Source organism: Bipolaris oryzae, assembly GCF_000523455.1.
Source record: "Bipolaris oryzae ATCC 44560 unplaced genomic scaffold scaffold_126, whole genome shotgun sequence".
Taxonomy (NCBI): Eukaryota; Fungi; Ascomycota; class Dothideomycetes; order Pleosporales; family Pleosporaceae; genus Bipolaris; species Bipolaris oryzae.
In genome coordinates, this window is record NW_006911402.1 from 67,079 (window position 1) to 84,393 (window position 17,315).

Below are 17,315 nucleotides of genomic sequence, written 5' to 3' on the forward strand. Positions count from 1 at the left end.
TATAGGCGGTGAGGTGGATTGTGGACCTTTGGTGATAGTCGGTGGATACCGTTGGTAGGATGCGTCCAGAACAAGAGGGGAAAGTAAGGGGTAGTACTACTACCCCGCGTCACCCTTCATGTATCAGGGTCTAACTACGTGGCAGAGCACTGTCTGGACCGTTCCTATCTCATCCAAGGGTCTACAAGCCTAGTTCATTCAGGCCGGCGCGCTAAGATTTAGGGTAACGTAGTAAGTGATAAGGACGAGGCACCAGCCATGTAAGCAGTGTCGCAACACTCACACTCTCGCCGCAGAGGCAACGCAATACATTATCATCTAGCGAGATCCAAGCACGAGGGCACAAATGGCAAGAGCTTTTTGCCGAAAAAAAAACAGCAACAACAACGCACAGGCTACAATACACAATGTAGAACGACAAAGACAACATGGTATACGCTGATCATAACATTCGCAGGGTAGTCTAAGTGTACGCGGCAGGTGAAGGGGGTATCAAGAGCAAGACCAAACGACAAAAAGCAGACAAGGCGCCATACGAAACAGTACAAAATCATAAAGCAACACTAAAATACAACTGGTAACGGAAATCAATGCTTCCGCCTTGAATCACTCCGACTCAGCCCCGTGCGTGAAGCAAATCGAGGGGGGTAATCCTCCATGCCATCGTCATCATCTTCGAATGCACTGACGTATTCAGGGGCACGTCGGACAGGACGGGTAGGGCCATGGATGATTGGATCACCACGCGGCTGCATACCGTGATGCTGGCGGATGTCCGAAGAGCGAGCAGATGGAAGCGCGGGCTCCATGTTGCGCAAGTCCCATGGATCAGCCGCAGGCGACTGTACAGCGCTAGGCGAAAAAGGGTTGTCTGGCGTAAGGGAGGGACGGCGAGCCGATGGTGGGCGACCGTAGTCTTGGTTGAACGTCTTTGGAAAGGAGAGTGGGGGTGGCGCATGTGCTCTCGGGTTTGAGGGTCGAGTCGAGAAGTCCGTAGGTGGTTGAGCGCTGACAGTGGGCGGGTTGGGTTGCGTGATGCTCGGGCGGTGCTTACTAGAAGTCCTAGTAAGTCCGGAAGGACGCATTGTAGAGGCAACGCTATCACGACGCGGCTTGCTAGGGGCGTTGGCGTTTGACAGAGACCGGTCACCGGCCCGAGGGTCATAGTATGTCGATGAGTCTTGTTGCTGTCGAGCAGCTGCCCTTCTTTCTTCACGCTCACGAGCTTCTGCCGCCTGCTTCTCAGTCTGCATGATGAGACTATCAGCTTCGACAAGACGCTTTTGCTCGGCTTGCTCTTGAGGAGTCATCAACGAAGACATCCTTCGCGTGTTGGTCGGCCGCGTGGGGTAATCGGTTGTCGGAGGCTTTGACTTTTCCTTCTTGCGGTCCTTTGCTCTCTTCTCTTCGAGCTCCTTCTTTTCTTGTTCCTTCTTTTCCTGTTCCAGACGCTCGAGCTTCTTGCGCTTGCGCTCTTCTTCCTTGAGCGCGGCGCGCTCTCTCTCCTTCTCCGCCTGTGCCCTTGCAGCTCGTTCCCTTGCGCGAGCCTCTTCTCTGAGTGCCGCACGTTCTTTCTCCTTTTCAGCTTGTGCTCTTTCGGCGCGCTCCCTTTCGCGAGCCTCTTCTCTGAGTGCCGCACGCTCTTTCTCCTTCTCAGCCTGTGCTCTCTCGGCCCGCTCCTTTTCGCGAGCTTCGTAACGGCCAAGCTCGAAGCGAACATGCTTGTCGTTCTCCAAGTCTTCCTTCTTCTTTTGGTCAACGTCTTCCTGGTAGCGAAGATCCTCGCTTGGTTTCTTTCGTCGTTGACCACTGTTCTTGGTAGGCCGTGTGGTTTCAGCTATGCCAGAACTGGCACGAGAAGAGCCGGAATAATCAGCATACTGGTCGTAATCAAGCGGGTTGGTGCTAGTAGGTGTCTGAGCGCCTTGGAGAGGATCCCTTGGTACAATGCTCTTGGTCTTGTAGGGCCCGGAAGAGAAGCCATTCTGTGGCCGAGTAGGAGATGCAGGGGCGGGAGTTGAGTTGTGGATGACTGTGGCAGACGGGCGGGTGTTTCGCCGACCGGTGGACCGATCATAGTCTGGCTCGGACAGCACAGTCAGCGATGGCGTCTGGCTGGAAGAGGCTGAAGGCGTCTGTCGGTGGTAATATCCATGAGATGCAAGGGGCGTGGGAAGGAAGGTGTTGGGTTGGTCAAAGGCAGGAGGGGGTAAAGGGGCATCTGGAAAGCCAGTCCGGACAGCATAGGAAGCCTCCGACTCTGCTGAATCGATGGCGGCGTCATTGGATCCGATGGAGCCGAAGGATTGTCGCTTGTGGCCTTTTGTCGAAATGGAGACTGACGGATACTTGCTTCCCTTTCCTTTCTTGGAGCCGATTTCGATGATGATCTCAGGGTTAAGGCGCTGCCCATCGCGAGTGGAAGGGCGACTGCCACTGTTGGATGGGCGGCGACGCTGAGTGAAATAGGCACCAGAGTTTGTAGGTGTTGGTGGGTTTACCGGAGAAGGAGTGTCGTCGCGCGAGGCGGAGCCTTTCTGGTGAGTGTAGGCAGCAGGAACTCTCCGTAGGTCGCGGCAAGTTCTCCCACTGCGGGCTTGGTCGCACAAGTAGGTGCAGTCACCTTCGATCCGACACATGGTGGCGACAGGAAATGTATACTACCAGGATAGGACGGAGTGGCAAGTCGGGTTGGTGAGTGCGCGTCAAGTGTTGGGATTGTATTGCCAGGCCAAGGGGCTCTAGTTCAATGACCAGAGGGGAATGCTTGACCAGGACAGACGCAGTTGGCACCTAGGCCAGAGGGCGGACTGGCGCAGGTACAAGAAGGAGGACAGCTATGAGTCAAACAAGCAGGTTGGTCTTGGTATTTGGATGGTGGTGGGCGGCGAGTGTATTTAAAGGGCGCAGATGATGGCCGGGCTGAGACAAGCGCCGGACAGGATGAATGCAGGCAGGCAGTCCAAGGAGGCGTAGGCCCGAAAGCGCAGGAGTCAGAGAAGCAGATGGGTAATAATAAATGCGAGAGAATCAGTGCAGATGAGACGGAGTGGATACCATGCAGCAGCTTGAGAGGAATTAGAGTGCCGGCCTGGGTGGCTTTAAGTGTAAGTGGTATTAGGCGGCTTTGACTGTAGCCTGAACAAGGGCAGTGTGAGTGGATGTGACATGGGATGAGCCTCAGCGACAAGTACCAGAGCCAGGCTGCAGCGGCGGGCAGAATGGATGGTTGCATGAACATGATCCGGGCGCCCTGGGGCCATTTTTTCACCTTGCTGCTGCTGCTGCGCAGCGGTGAATTGCACAGCCTGCGAGCAATCCTAGACGCGGCCCCCTCATAGGTGTAGACCCTGGGCGCGACCGGTGTCGAGTGGTGCGTCGCACAGTGTCGCGTGCTTGAGGGAGGCCGGCGAGAGTAGGAAGGGAAAAAGTGGTGAAGACAATCTCGCGCGCGAACCGGAGAGAGAGAGAGAGGGTGTGGCCGGGATGGCGGAGTTTGTTGCGGATAGGATGGGCATCAATGGCAAGCAGCAGCAGCAGCAGCAGCAAGTAGAATCACCAGCAGCAGCCGACGGTGCAGCGGCCTCTACCCCGGACGGGTGCACCCCTTTGGGCTCTGCTTGATTGGATTCACCCTGGGGCAGAATTACACTGGGAAGGTCGAGTGTCCATGGCAACATGCGGATGGCGCGCCGTCAGCTGCAAAATTGGCGGATGCAGGTGGAGGCTATGCAGTCATTCCCGTATCGCCGGCCAGGATGGACAACGACGCCAGGCACCAGAAGGCTGCCATTTGCTGTCGGCGTGCAATTTACACTGGCCCGGTGGTGTTGATGACGCAGCTCGACAATTGCAGCACCCTCTTTGTCACGCCGTGCACGCGAGTGGATGGGCATGGACGGCCATGGATGATGATGATGATGGCAACGGTGTTGATGAGCCGTAGTCGTAGCCGTGGCCGTGTCAATGTTGGAGAGCTGAGAGGCAAATTTGGCTGGCCGTGTTTGTGTGAGTGACAAACAAGACGCGCGCCTTGGTCAGCCCCTCGTCGCGCTCGCTCTCGCGCTCATGTTTTCGCGCACTGTGTTATTAGCAATATTGCAGCCATCCACACCCTTCCACCCTTCCACACCCGACTTGCCTGGATCAGCATCACCACCCTGGTGGCGAGACCCTCCCGCTGCACCCTCTCTGATACGGCCGTCTCCCTAGCGCGTGGTCCAAACCTGCTTGCACTTGCAATCTACTGCGACACCGCTACTCCCGCTCCTGCACACCAAATTTCCCATGGGTGAGCATCCAAATTGAGTCCGAGTGCGCACCGCCACAGTGCTAAGCAGCCACAGCGGTAAGCAGCACCAGCCATTCCTCTGCAGACCCTGACAAAATGCACATATGCGCTGCAATGGGAAATAGAAGATGACGACGCCGCCGCTGCTGCTGCTGATTGTCATAATGGCAATGCTCGCCGCCCGCGCTTAGACAGGTCGTCGGCATGTGGTGATAGAGACATGGTTTGCGCTTGTTTTTTTTTTGCCATGTGTGTGTGTGCCCCCCCTCCTGCATCCGGGACGCACCTCCCGCAGCCGGGGGGGACGCACCTCCCCAAATGCGCGCTTGCACTTGCATTCTACTTTCTACCCCACATGACCACAACACCACAAAAAAATATTGGACGTGCAAACACTAGCCCGCCGTCTTCTCCATCATGCTATCATCACATCCATCCCTCATCTCCGTCATCTTCACCAGCCTCCAAGTGTCCAATTTTGCACACAACTCAGCCACAGCCTCTCTCAACAAATGACCCTGGAGCACTTCTCAGGCGTGCCGTGCCGTGCCACTCCTCTTCCCGCATCTGCTATACCCGTCACTTTTACTTACTCCGCCCCGCGGCTGGCTGCCCAGATCAGAGTTCGCATCAAAGACGGACGCTCGTCTGTTTCTGCAGACGGTGGTGCCAAGGCCGCGAGCCTACAACATCCATACGGTTGGGCATCACCAACCCTCGTCGACGTCAGGAAAACGGGCCATTTTGGCTGATGAACCAGTACTACCGCTGCAAGGTGCTGGTTTCAGCCTTTTGGCACAATGGAAAGAACGCACTTGCACCACTAGCAATGCACTCTCCTCCCTGGCCTTCGGGAATGGTGTTCGCAGCGCGGCAGACGGTAAACGCACCCCATTCAGCGTCCCAACCCGCATCCACACGCCAAAGACTAGCAAGTAGTGTGTAGTCGCTCGACGTGCGCTCAATCGCACAGATACCACGATGCGCACATGTCGCTACCCAACCAGTGCTTGGGCCCCCGCCCTAGTCCAGCCCATTTCTGCCGTCAGATGGAGGTATACCCAGCTTTCCCGTTCTCTTCCGTCCTCGTCTCGCCTCTTCCAACTCGTAAGCAAAGTCAGCTTCCCGACCACATATGGGCCCAACCGCCAGTGACATTAACCCACGACCTGAGGCAGGAGCAACAAGCTTTGCGACGGGGGGCACCATTGTAGCTGAAATGTTTTACTTGATCAAGGGATTGGTCCTTGTTTGCCCAAAGTCGGCGTCGCAACCTGTATTTCCACACTTGGTGTGCGTACTAATCGGTACGGCTAGCATGCTTCCCAAACAGCCACCTTTACAGTCGTCCGAGACATGGTTGCCTCGCGGAACTTCCTCGGCCCAACAGGCCGCGTCTACTGTGTAAAATGTCACTTGGTGTGGTAGATTTACCCCACAAGCACCCTCATGGTTTGTCGCTACTATACGAACCAACCCTACCGCCAGTTTACCTGTCGCTTGGACCAACAACCACCATGTTACTGCCTCAGGTCAAGGCAAGCACACTTGTAGCCTTGTCACTACTGCTCACCTTTCTCCACTGCAAGTGCCATTGCTCTTGGCCCCCTTCCCCCATCGGCCTCCGACCATGGACTGCATCCTTGCATCACGCTCTTCTTCAAAATGCCTTGAAACCAATAGTGATGCCTAGCAAATGTCTTAGATTGTAGGCAACACACTGCATGCAAACACTACTCATGCCATGCATGCTTTGATTCTCCAAGTCGTGGTTGGTGGCTTGCTTTTGATCTGACTGGTCGCATGCGGGTTGTAAAGGTCATGTGTTGGTCTTCTGAAGACATCCGGCAGCAAATATTGGCCATGGTTCACGTGCCACCCCAGACTTTGCATGAAGAAGGTGTGTGGAATTCCCACTATTGCTAGTAGATGCCGACATCAAAAAAAAGTTCCACTGAGCGGGGAGCGAAAAAACAATGGGGACCATGCACGACCAGGCATTTGTACGAATTCCGGGCCGACAACACCATTGGATGATAGCGATAACAAGAATGAAGTCATGTCATGAATACAATAATATACTGTTACAGATGATGAGTTTCCAGCAACGAAGCGAGGGAGGAAAAAAAAAGACTCCAATTCACATGCATATGCCCAAAATAGGTGTCTTTTCTAGTCGCTCCTCAGCGCATCTGCCACGCCCGGGAAACCCGGCGGGGGAGTCGCCTTGCCCTGTGGTGTCATGCTCTCGAGAAACTGGCTGAATCTTTGCGCCTCACCGCTCTGCTCATCCAGCTCTCGAATGCCGCTCTTGCCCATGCCCGCTCCCAGGCTCCGCAGCGGATCCTCGTCCACATGGTCGCGCACCGGGGGGCGATCGTCGAGCTCACCCCGAGCGACGGCGACTTCGGGTCCTATCGACCGCTTGAGCTTGATGTGGATTCGCCCGTCGTTGGTGACGCTGCCAAAGAGGGGTTGCACGGGGATTTTGCGCCCACCAGGCGTGTCAATGTCAATTGTCTCGACGTCCTTTGCGCCCATGATGTTGGCGCGCGACGCTGACATGGTCTCTGCGCTCTTGAACTGGTCGTTTGCGACGAAGCCGCCGACGCCCAGGCGCGCATACATTTCGTTCTTGGTTCCTGTGCGCCGGGCCTGCACGACGCGCGCAGGCACGGGAGCGTGGCTGGCTTGCGGGCCGAGGATTGGGTGGTTGGCCATGTAGGATTTTGTGCGCAGGTAGCCGAGACCGGCGCTGGGATGCGTCGAGAGTGGTGCCGTCTCTTGATCAAACGAGTATTGGTCAATGTCGCGGCTCGATGCGTCCGACGCCCATGCCTTGGGCTTGAACTTGATGGCCGGCAGCTTCAGGAAAGGGAGGATGAGTTTGCTGACCAGTTTGCTCCCCAACGGATTGTTGGCTGTTTCTTTACGGAGAGCCTTGATACCAGTGTCAATGTCGTTGCGTGTAATATGACGCCAGGATTTTTCTTGTCGCTCTTGCCATTCTTCGGCTTCCTGAATGTCCATTGGTGGTTGTTCGTTCGACTTTGTGGCGGCGAGACGGCGGGACGTGTAGATCTCGTTCTTCACAAATTCAACAAGATAATTGTTGAATTCTTTTTTGCGAGAAGTGATTTCCTTACTGATATAGGCGACAAAGTCGTCAGCTCCCATGCCTGGTAGCCACGGACCGTCATGCTTCCACCGCTTGGTGTTGTGTACGATGGGGTCTACAGGAGGTGGACTAAATGGAGTGAAAGGCGTGGATCCAGGTTGTTTCGATCCCGCCAATTTTTGTTTGAGTGACTTCTTTGCCTTCTGCTGCTCTTGTTCAAATTCTGTGAACTCATCCAGCCAGGGCATAGAAGCCGGGGCTTTGACAGCAGCGAGAGAGGCCTTCTTCTCTTCCCATTTCTGCCGGAATTCGTGTTTAGCTGTACGATTCTCCTCGACCAGAGCATTAGTCTCAGCTGCTCGCTCGGAGTTGGTGAGGCCGCGCGATTGCCATTCTGCCTTCTTTGCTGCCCACTTGGCACTAAGAGACTCACGGAAAGCCTTGAGTTCTGCCTCCCTTGCAAGTTTTTGTGAGATTTGAGCCTGCCTTCTTGCCTTGTTCGCTTCTTGCTGGAAAGCCTCGAAATCGGCAAGGTCAATGCCCCAACCACGAGCCTTCCAGAGTGCCTGCTGCAACTCCCACTTCTCTTCCCAGGCAGCATTGAAAGCTTCCCATTCAGCCTTTGCTCTCTCTGCGGGCATGCTCTTCTTGAGCGCCTTCAGATATAGACCAGCCTCATCCAATCCCATGTCAGTGTCGTAGTTGGTAGTGTCATCGCGGACCTCAAATGCTCCTGCAGGCGGCGCTACGCTCAAGTCGTGGTCACGCATCTGCGTCATGCCCTTCATCATGGGAATTCCCATCTCTTCCCATTTCTGCCTTGTCCGCACATGGTCGGCTGCCGAGTCAAAGTCGGTGACATGCTCAATGGTATCCAGCTGCGTCACTCTCAGAACCGGGTCACTAACTTGGACAAGATGACTCCGCGAGGGAATTGCTCGTTTCAGACCCCAATCACCGCGTGCAAGTGAGGCCTTTGTGGTAGCAATGGCCTGGTGTGTCGGGTATGGCAGGGTTGCCGTGTCCGATGCCTTTGTGATGCCCGCGCCAAAGGTCTCGCTAACAGGCGGGCGTGGGAGAGGGTTGGGCAGAGAGAAGAGTCGGGAGTTGCGCAGCAGATGGGAGGTTGGCGAAAGGGACTGGCGACTTAGAGCCATATTGGCGATGCGACAGCCGCGGGTTGGCGTTCAATGGCGGCTGAAGTGGTGTCATTGGTGATTGCGAGCAAATGTTGAGTTGGATTTGCGGTGATGCGGTCCGTGCGCACCTCCGCGGCTTCTGCTGGATTCGTGTGCATGGTCGAGTTGGCAATGGCTTCGCATTCACTACTCGCACGGATGATAGGTTTATGTTGTGCTATTTCTATCCATTGTTATTTTGTGATACTCAGATGAAAATAACCTCCTCTACTACTTGAATTCCTTCTCAATAAAGCCTTGTGCGACTTGTACTGCTAGCATAGTCATGTTATGATTGTATCGAAGTGACAAGTCTGTCGTCACCACGCATTCTCTAAGCAATATGCATATTCACAATATCTACTGTTATGGGCAGCGATGGGACATGTATCCATGGTATGCTGTTTTGTGGGTCAATGGCTAGTGGCAAAGATCAAGCACGCGGCTGTAGCACTGGCATTGAAGCCTAGTGCTAGTTTGTTTATGGCTGGGGGCGAGAAAAAAAACACCAGGCGATTAGGTCGTTTCATCATCCTGGTAGGTGCTTCTCCCAATCCTGTGGGTCATCTTCATCTTCATCGTCATCTTTGTCTTTTCTGTTGATGCGCGGAACGTGGCCTTCAATGGCCATGGTGTGGTCAGATGTCTGTGTGGGAAGCGAGGGCGGTTGCGGGGGCGCATTGTTCAGAGGCCGCTCGAGGATCTGGTCTTGTACGAGGTCGCTGTTCGCCTTGGTAACCTGGCCCGGCTTTTCTCCTCGCTCAAGAGCCAGGTCGGCCATGGCATCTTCACGGGCGGCCCAGGCTGCATCCACATCGTCGTCTTCATCCTGGTCCTTGGTGGAGGCGGCTGGCTGCTTCGGCCGCAGGGGCAGGGTAACACGGTGCTCCTCTTCGTTTTCCACCATGAGTTCAATCTTGTCGCCGTACCCGCCGTGCCGCAGCCAGGCGGGTTCCTCGCTCAGCTGGACTTTGACGTAGAGGGCCCGGCGCGCGCAGTCATCGGAGCACCACACCTCGAGCACCTTGCGGTCGACAATCTGCACGCCATCCTCTGTGTCGACAAACTGCTTCTTGGCGGTTGAGCGGGCCTTGCTCTTGGGGCGGGGGCACAGGGCATAGCCGCACTTGTCGGCAATGTTGCGCTCCTCGATCAGGGCATCGTAGTCGGCGGGCTGGAAGGGAATGATTGCCGTCTGGAAGAAGCGGGCGTCCGCGGGCGTGGGCCGCTTTGCATCAGCGTCTGGCGACGAAGGGAAATCCATCAGCGTCATGACGGCCTGCAAGACCTCTGCCTCGACGCGCTTGCGGTCTTCGAGCACGGAGGCATGGTGGCGGGCGACTGCGAGATGGCGCGGGTTGACTGCTTTGGTGGTGGCGGTGGTCGTGGTCGTGGTCGTGGTCGTGGGAGGGGCATTGGCAGCCACGGCCGGCGTCTTCTTGAGGATGGACTTGGGGGGCATGTCCAGTCCAGTCCAGTCCACTCGGTGGTGATGGCAGAAGCAGGAGCAACAGCAGCAGTCGGAGCGGTGATGGTACGCAGGATCGGCGGGTGCTAGGAGATACATCAGTCCAAGTGGAGCGTCGCGGCCAACTGCCAAGCTGGGCGTCGGGCAGCGCGCGGGGCTGTTTTGAGCTTCGTCACCACACTGTCCGTCTGTCACCACACTGTCCGTCTGTCCCCACGAGGCTCCTGCCGGCCGCCGCCCCCATCATTGCCCCCATTCATTGCCCCCCCTCGCTCTCCCTCTCGCCTCTCGCCTCACTACTGTATGGCTACCCACGCTGAATGGTACGCTGCCCTTGTTCTTCCGCGCCTCCCGCTGTCCTTCGCTGCCTGACACCCGCGCCATTGTAGCTACACCAAGACGACCCGCCCCGTGCACTCGCCTTAGACCTCCTCCCTCCAGCTTCTGCTGCTCCTCCTCCTCCCAATCCTGCTGAAGCTCTTTTTTTCTCGCCTCCCCCCGTGGCAGGGTCCGCAGCTGTCACAGTAGCCTAGCGAGCCCTCCTACAACTGCCCGAGCCCTTCCATCAGCTGCTGCTCCACCACAGCTTGCCGCCATGTACAAGGTCAAGGCCGTGTACGACTACTCATCTCCCCACGAGGACGACCTCGACTTCAAGGTCGGCCAGGTCATCACCGTCACCGAGGAGGAGGGTGCCGACTGGTATGTCGGCGAATACACAGACAATGGCGGCACCAAGCACGATGGCCTCTTCCCCCGCAATTTCGTCGAGCGCTACGAGCCAGAGCCGCCGCCACGCCCCAACCGGGCCTCACGTTACAAGCCATTGGAGCCACCGGCCGCACAGGAAGCCCCCCGCACGCCCCAGCTGCCTCAGCGAGAGCCTGAGCCAGCTCAACCCGAAGAGCCTGAGCCTGAGCCGCCCAAGCCCCAGCTGCCTCCGGTAGAGGTCCCCGCTATCGCCAAAAACACTCCTCTGCCAATGTCGCCCATGTCGCCTCCCTCTGCATCCAGTGCAAGAGCCCCAGAGCTTCCTCAATCGCACTCTGAAACGTCGAAACCTGCTGCTCCCGCCAAAAAGGCCCCACCGCCTATTGCGGCAAAGTCCAATGCCTTCCGGGACCGCATCGCTGCCTTCAATGCTCCAGCTGCTGCCCCAATCCAGCCATTCAAGCCATCTGGCGGTGCACCCACCAACTTCATTAAGAAGCCTTTTGTCGCTCCTCCGCCGAGTCGCAATGCATACGTTCCTCCTGCTCGCGAAGCCCCACCAATCAAGACGTACCGCCGTGAAGAAGATCCAGAGATCGCAGAGCGCCAGGCACGGGACCGCGAAGATGCTGAGCGCGCTGGACTTGTTGGCCACAATGCTTCAAATTCAAACGAGGGCGAGGAAGAGCAACAGCCCAAGGTCAGCTTGAAGGAAAGAATTGCCCTTCTCCAGAAACAGCAGCAAGAACAGGCGGAAAGGGCCGCTGCAATGCTCAAGGAAAAGCCCAAGCGGCCACCGCCGGTGAAGAGAATCGAGCCGCAAGAGTCCCAGGCGGATGATAGCGAAGACACCGGCTTGGAACGGGTCGGAAGCGGAACCTCTAAGCCTCGTGCCTCAGTAGACCAGGCCCGTCCTCGCACATCACAAGACGTCAAGTCGCCCGATGCACAGGCTCGCAATCGCGAGCTCGTCAGTGAGAACGACGCCGATCAATCAGGCGCTGGCGATACGGAGGATGCTGGGGCTGAGTCTACGAGCGTCGAAGACGACGAGGACCGACCGAAAAGCAGGCACGCACCTCCACCAGCGCCCAGAGCTGCTGATGCGCCGGCGCAACAGCCCGATGTTGGTGACGAGCAAGATGCTGTCGAAGAAGACGAGGAGGAAGAGGAAGACGAGATGGATGCTGAAACGAGACGCAAGTTGGAGCTACGCCAACGTATGGCCAAGATGAGCGGTGGCATGGGCATGCCTGGTATGTTTGGCGGTATGCCCATGGGAGCTCTTCCTCCAAAGCCCCCCAAACCTGCCAAAAAGAAGCCAATCACGGAAAAAAAGGCAGAAGAATCAGAGGGATACACATCTCCTCAGCAGCCGGTGCCCATGTTCCGCATCCCCCCATTGCCACAGGCCCAGAGTAAGGATCACGATGACCGCTCGCTTTCTGTAGAAAAGGAAGAAGAGGCTCCACAGACAGTCACGAGCTCCCATGCAGCAGATGAGGTACCTGACGTCGAAGATGTCGTTTCCCAGCCCACACCCACAGGCGATCAACCCCCGCCTGTTCCGTCAGACAGTAAGTTGTTGATTCCTCGCAAACCGATCCCAGCCTTCGTACATCATAGCAAAGACTACCTTCAGCTGCCGTTTCCCGAAACACTGTCAAAGACGTATGTTACTAGTGACGGTGTTTCGGAATATGTCATGACTGTATGCGTGTCTAGTATGTGTGTACATTGAGCTCTGTATCTATACCAAACCCTCTGCTGCAAATCTAACTCTCCGTAGAACGGCCTGCTCCTCCACCAGTTCCATCAGCATGTAAGCCATATTGCTACAAAATCTAGACTCATTTTAACAATCTGTAGCTCGCCCTATTCCGCCGCCACCACCGCCACAGGTCATGTCCCCAGGGCCTGGCTCTGAGTCTGGTGACGAGTTGACAGATGCGGCTAACACGCCATCCGCTTCTGTCCAGTCGCCATCTTCAAAGCGAGTCTCCTACTTTGCAACTGGCGAGCAGCAGAATGATTCCTCCGAGAGACGTGCGCCACCACTTCCTCCAACAGGCCCTCCGCCTTCAACAGCAAGCCGACCACCGCCGCCACCGCCGCCAACTTCAGCGCCCCCTTCCCGCCATGGGGATCCCCTCCAAAGAAAAATAGATCGCACTGAGGGAGAGACGGATTATGAGGGCGACTATGATACAGACATGGCTCCCGAGGCAACGCACAAGGATGCTTTGAAGTCACATGCTAAAAGCTCAAGTGTCGAAGAGGACATCATATCAGACGAGCCTACGCCAGGGCGATCGCCGTTAATACCTCAGGGTATGCCACCTGTACCTCCTGTCAATCGTGCGGTGCCGCCCCCTCCGCCCCAACAGCCGCCTCGATCATCATTAGACGCTCCTCGTGCTCCTCTGCTACCACCTGGACCGCCACCGAATCGTAGTGCTCAACCAGTGGAGGAGGAGGATGAGTATGACCCCTTCAAGTACAATGGCCCTCCTTCACTCGCTGCATCGCCTGCACCTAGAGGAGTTCCACCGCCGCCTCCACCAGGTCAACCATTCCCTCCACAGAGTCGTCCTCCACCACTCATGCCGCCATCTGTTCCTCCTTCCATGCCTAATCAACCAGCTGAGTCTGAGGAAGAAGACGACCTGTACTCTTCACCTCCACCCCGAAAATCTCATGATCGGCCACCACCTCCACCACCCCATGCTCCACCACACCAGCATGCTCCTCCACCTCTTCCCCACCAACAAGCACCACCTTTTCCGCCTCAAGAAAGAGCTGTTCCACCCCCGCCACCTCCTCAACCAAAAGAGTTTCAATCCCCCCAGATGGCGCCTACGGACGCACAGTCTCGACCATTGCCGAACCGGAAGTCGTTTGACGCGAGTCATATGATGGCTACACGACAGTCTATGGATCAGCTTCGTTCGGGTCCAATGCAACATCAGGACTTTATCGCCGAAGAACTTGACCTCGGAGCTACTTCCCATTGGTGGACTCAACCTAACCTGCTTCCTCCATCGCTGCAGGGCCGCAAGGATGTCATGATAGATCGGAAAGAGTCGCAGTCTGGCAACACTGTGGAGAAGTTGATCAAGGTCCTCTACCTTGACTACTCGCAAACAATCATCTCCGCTCGCTTCGAGGCCAATAATGTCTCTGATGTTGAACTTGAACAGCACAAGGAACCACCTCCTCCCCGTCTACGTCCGGATCAGCTAGAAAATGCTTACGAGCAGTTTGGCCGACAGATTGCCAAGGCTATCGAATCTAAGCAGAACACAGTCGTCGGGAATGGTTCGCCTTACGTCCTTATTGAAGAATTGCTCAAGCCTTTTGGTGACGCCCTTCCACCCGTCTCAACCCGCTCATATGGTGCGCTGGTTTATGCCAACCTGGCCAATGCATCGACGCTATCTTTTGACGAGATACGCCCCGGTGACATAATCAGCTTCCGCAACGCTAAATTTCAAGGCAAGGTTGGACCCATGCATGGCAAATACAGCATGGACGTTGGAAAGCCCGATCACGTGGGTGTAGTGTTGGAATGGGATGGTAGTAAGAAAAAGGTGCGAGCGTGGGAACAAGGACGTGAGCACAAGAAAGTTAAGCCTGAGAGCTTTAGGATGGGTGATTTGAGATCTGGGGAGGTACGAGTTTGGCGTGTTATGAGTAAGAGTTGGATCGGGTGGAACTAAGGAGGAGTGCAGTGTAAGTTGGTGTTAGCTGCTTGGCGGAATGTAATTAGTAGTCAACGAGTGCTTGAGAGCGCATCACGTGGTAGCCTTGAACAGCCTATTGCAATGATTTTGAAAAGCTGATATATTCCATACTTCTATGCAGGTCCTGAGACCTGGTAGCTGCAGCCGCAGGCCCTAAGTAGAAAATGTAAAGATATGTCCTATTTGACACTGGAGCACGTGCGTTTGAGATGTTATTGATGACTACTACATGTTCTTTATCATTTTTGTGCAGGAAAAAGCAAATCTCCTTGGCCGAAGACGCAAAAGGCTTGCTTCGTATTAATCTCCAGGCGCAAGTTCTACAAGGCCAATTACAGGGGCACCATGCTGTCATGTCATCAGTCGACGAACCTGTACTAACAAGCACTCTTTCGTTACTACTGAAGGCAAAGGCCCAGGAAAGGTATTACACAGCGGAGTTCTTGAAGATTCCTCAGAGTAGTAGTAGCTCTACTAAACTATCTCACGCCAATCAGCTGCAAGGGCGCCACCACGGATAAGACGATGACGTCTTTTGTGTGCTTTCACCACTTGAAGCAATTTCCTTCGACGTTTAGCAATGCTTCGTCAATTGCTCATGGATCTTAGGATCCGCCAATTTACGACGGGCGTGGTGCTTAAAAATTGGCTCGGTAAAGCGAGCGAGCGAGGTCCGGCGTTCGGGGAAGGTAGGAGAGCGAGGGCAGGAACCGTCGTGTAGGAAGGGCTTAAGTCCACCCAAAGTCCGGGAATAACCAGATACACCAAACGACATGTGATGCGGCTATAAGTACCCTGGGCAGCTCATTGTCGCTTCCAAATCAGTGCAGTTGAAACCCCCTCACGGCGTCCTTGCTTTCTCCTGTTGCGATGGCCGATCGCACCACTACCACAGAGTCTGCACCAGCGCCCATAGCACCGCCCGGTCTGCTCCTCGATAACAAAGAAGTATCACCGGGGGACGGGGATTGGGAAAAGAGCCAAAATGACGCCTCTCCAGATCCCGAGAAAGGACAAACCGACATTGCGCCCGCGACATCAGAAAAGAAAGACCAGTTCCTCGTGGAATTTGACGGTCCCAATGATCCAGACAATCCTAAAAATTGGACTTCAAAACGAAGATGGGGAATAACGATTGCAATGGGTCTCATGGTGTTGACCGTCACATTTGCCAGTTCAATCTTCAGCGTGAATCTGGGCGTTGTACAGCAAAAGTTCAATGTCAAGATCGTCACTGCTACACTGGGTGTAGCGCTTTTCGTTCTTGTGCGTCAAACCATTTTGACTGCACTTGCTCCTAGCTAATTTCATGCTAGGGATTTGTATTCGGGCCCATCGCATTTGGACCCATGTCTGAAGTCCTTGGGCGCAAAATGCCGCTTATGTTTGGCTTTGCGCTCTTCGCCATCTTCCAGATTCCCGTCGCTTTGGCACAAAATATTACGACTGTATGCGTCGGTCGCTTCCTTGGTGGCTTCTTTGCTTCAGCACCGCTGGCGGTCGTGGGTGGAGCGCTTGCTGACTTGTGGGATCCCATTCCGCGCTCCTATGCTATTTGTGTTTTTGCAGCTGGAGGCTTTGCAGGACCCGTAGCAGGCCCTATAGCTGGAGGCTTCATTACTGAATCGCATCTAGGATGGAGATGGACATCTTGGATCACGCTTATTATGGCTGGTCTCTTTGGCTTCGTAGGCTTCTTTGTTATCCCAGAGACGTCAGCGGCCAGAATTCTGCAGATACGCGCTGCGCGACTACGCAAAGAAACAGGCAACGAGCAGTACCATGCTGCGGCGGACGCAAACAAGTTGACTCTCGATCGAGTCGTGAATGTGTACCTTTTACGACCGTTCATCATGTTCGCCCAAGAACCTATCTTGGCACTCGTAACAGCCTACATGAGTTTTCTCTACGGCATAGTCTATCTCCTCTTTGAAGCCGTAAGTCCCTACACCTGATACCCTGTATTTTACACGAAACTCACATTCCACCCACAGTTCCCCGTATCCTTCTACGAAGAACGCGGCTGGTCCCTCGGCGTTTCCCAACTCCCCTTTGGCGCCTTCATAGTCGGAATCCTCATGGGTGCAGCCTGCATCGCTTACAGCTCTGCCACAAACTTCACTCGCGCATACCGCAAGCACGGCAAGGTAGTTCCCGAGGAGCGTCTCCCACCCATGATCATCGGGGCCATTGCTCTTCCTGCTGGCCTCTTCTGGTTCGCTTGGACGAGCAACCCCAACATCACATGGGTGCCGCAGGTCCTTTCTGTCGCCTTGCTCGGATTCGGCTGTATGGTCCCGTTTTGGCAGGGTATGAGTTACCTTATCGACTGCTACGGATTCTACTCCAACAGCGCTATTGCGGTCAATACGTTCATCAGATCATTTGCTGGCGCTTTCTTCCCCCTCTTCACACATGCCATGTATCAAAACTTGGATGTACCGTGGGCAACCAGTCTGCTAGCTTTTATCTGTGTTGCGTTCATACCCGTACCGATCCTATTCTATGTTTATGGTGCGAGGATCCGAGCGAAGAGTAAGTGGGCGCCGACGATGTAGTAAAAATAAGGTTTTGGTATGCTTTTGCATCAGTGGCGTTAAAATATAGTGGCGAATAGGCATATTTGTTTTATTCATCGTATAAAAGCAAAACAGATAATTTCCTCATACAACTGATAGGCTAGATATGTCAGGGGTATTAAATTTGCTTCGAGAAGTAGTTTCTGTAGTCTATGTTGTCGCACTTGTCAGATTTGTCCATATTGATCACATCGCATATAATCGAATTTGAACAAAATTATGCTATT

At 55.0% G+C, this 17,315-nt stretch overlaps 6 protein-coding genes across 6 annotated transcripts; 3 read left to right on the plus strand and 3 right to left on the minus strand.

Annotated features, from left to right (window-relative positions):
- Nucleotides 1-587: 587 nt before the first annotated feature.
- Nucleotides 588-2,639, minus strand: COCMIDRAFT_102179 (uncharacterized protein; the record flags this gene model as incomplete). The annotated part of the gene is made up of 2 exons (XM_007692359.1): nt 588-1,570; nt 1,640-2,639. The coding sequence occupies 2 exons, from the start codon at nt 2,637-2,639 to the stop codon at nt 588-590; spliced, it is 1,983 nt and encodes a 660-aa protein (XP_007690549.1).
- An 847-nt stretch (nt 2,640-3,486) lies between these two features.
- Nucleotides 3,487-4,295, plus strand: COCMIDRAFT_39066 (uncharacterized protein; the record flags this gene model as incomplete). Its single annotated transcript, XM_007692343.1, has 4 exons — nt 3,487-3,549; nt 3,581-3,720; nt 3,758-4,008; nt 4,042-4,295. The coding sequence occupies 4 exons, from the start codon at nt 3,487-3,489 to the stop codon at nt 4,293-4,295; spliced, it is 708 nt and encodes a 235-aa protein (XP_007690533.1).
- Nucleotides 4,296-6,463: 2,168 nt separating this feature from the next.
- On the minus strand, nt 6,464-8,566 carry COCMIDRAFT_102171 (uncharacterized protein; the record flags this gene model as incomplete). Its single annotated transcript, XM_007692360.1, has 2 exons — nt 6,464-7,524; nt 8,080-8,566. 2 exons carry the CDS (start codon nt 8,564-8,566, stop codon nt 6,464-6,466), a joined length of 1,548 nt encoding a protein of 515 aa, XP_007690550.1.
- Nucleotides 8,567-9,116: 550 nt separating this feature from the next.
- COCMIDRAFT_7565 (uncharacterized protein) lies at nt 9,117-10,049 on the minus strand (the record flags this gene model as incomplete). The annotated part of the gene is made up of 1 exon (XM_007692335.1): nt 9,117-10,049. One exon carries the CDS (start codon nt 10,047-10,049, stop codon nt 9,117-9,119), a length of 933 nt encoding a protein of 310 aa, XP_007690525.1.
- A 601-nt stretch (nt 10,050-10,650) lies between these two features.
- COCMIDRAFT_7566 (uncharacterized protein) lies at nt 10,651-14,485 on the plus strand (the record flags this gene model as incomplete). The annotated part of the gene is made up of 3 exons (XM_007692336.1): nt 10,651-12,490; nt 12,556-12,588; nt 12,636-14,485. The coding sequence occupies 3 exons, from the start codon at nt 10,651-10,653 to the stop codon at nt 14,483-14,485; spliced, it is 3,723 nt and encodes a 1,240-aa protein (XP_007690526.1).
- Nucleotides 14,486-15,379: 894 nt separating this feature from the next.
- COCMIDRAFT_102203 (uncharacterized protein) lies at nt 15,380-17,067 on the plus strand (the record flags this gene model as incomplete). Its single annotated transcript, XM_007692361.1, has 3 exons — nt 15,380-15,775; nt 15,826-16,446; nt 16,504-17,067. 3 exons carry the CDS (start codon nt 15,380-15,382, stop codon nt 17,065-17,067), a joined length of 1,581 nt encoding a protein of 526 aa, XP_007690551.1.
- Between the last annotated feature and the right edge of the window lie 248 nt (nt 17,068-17,315).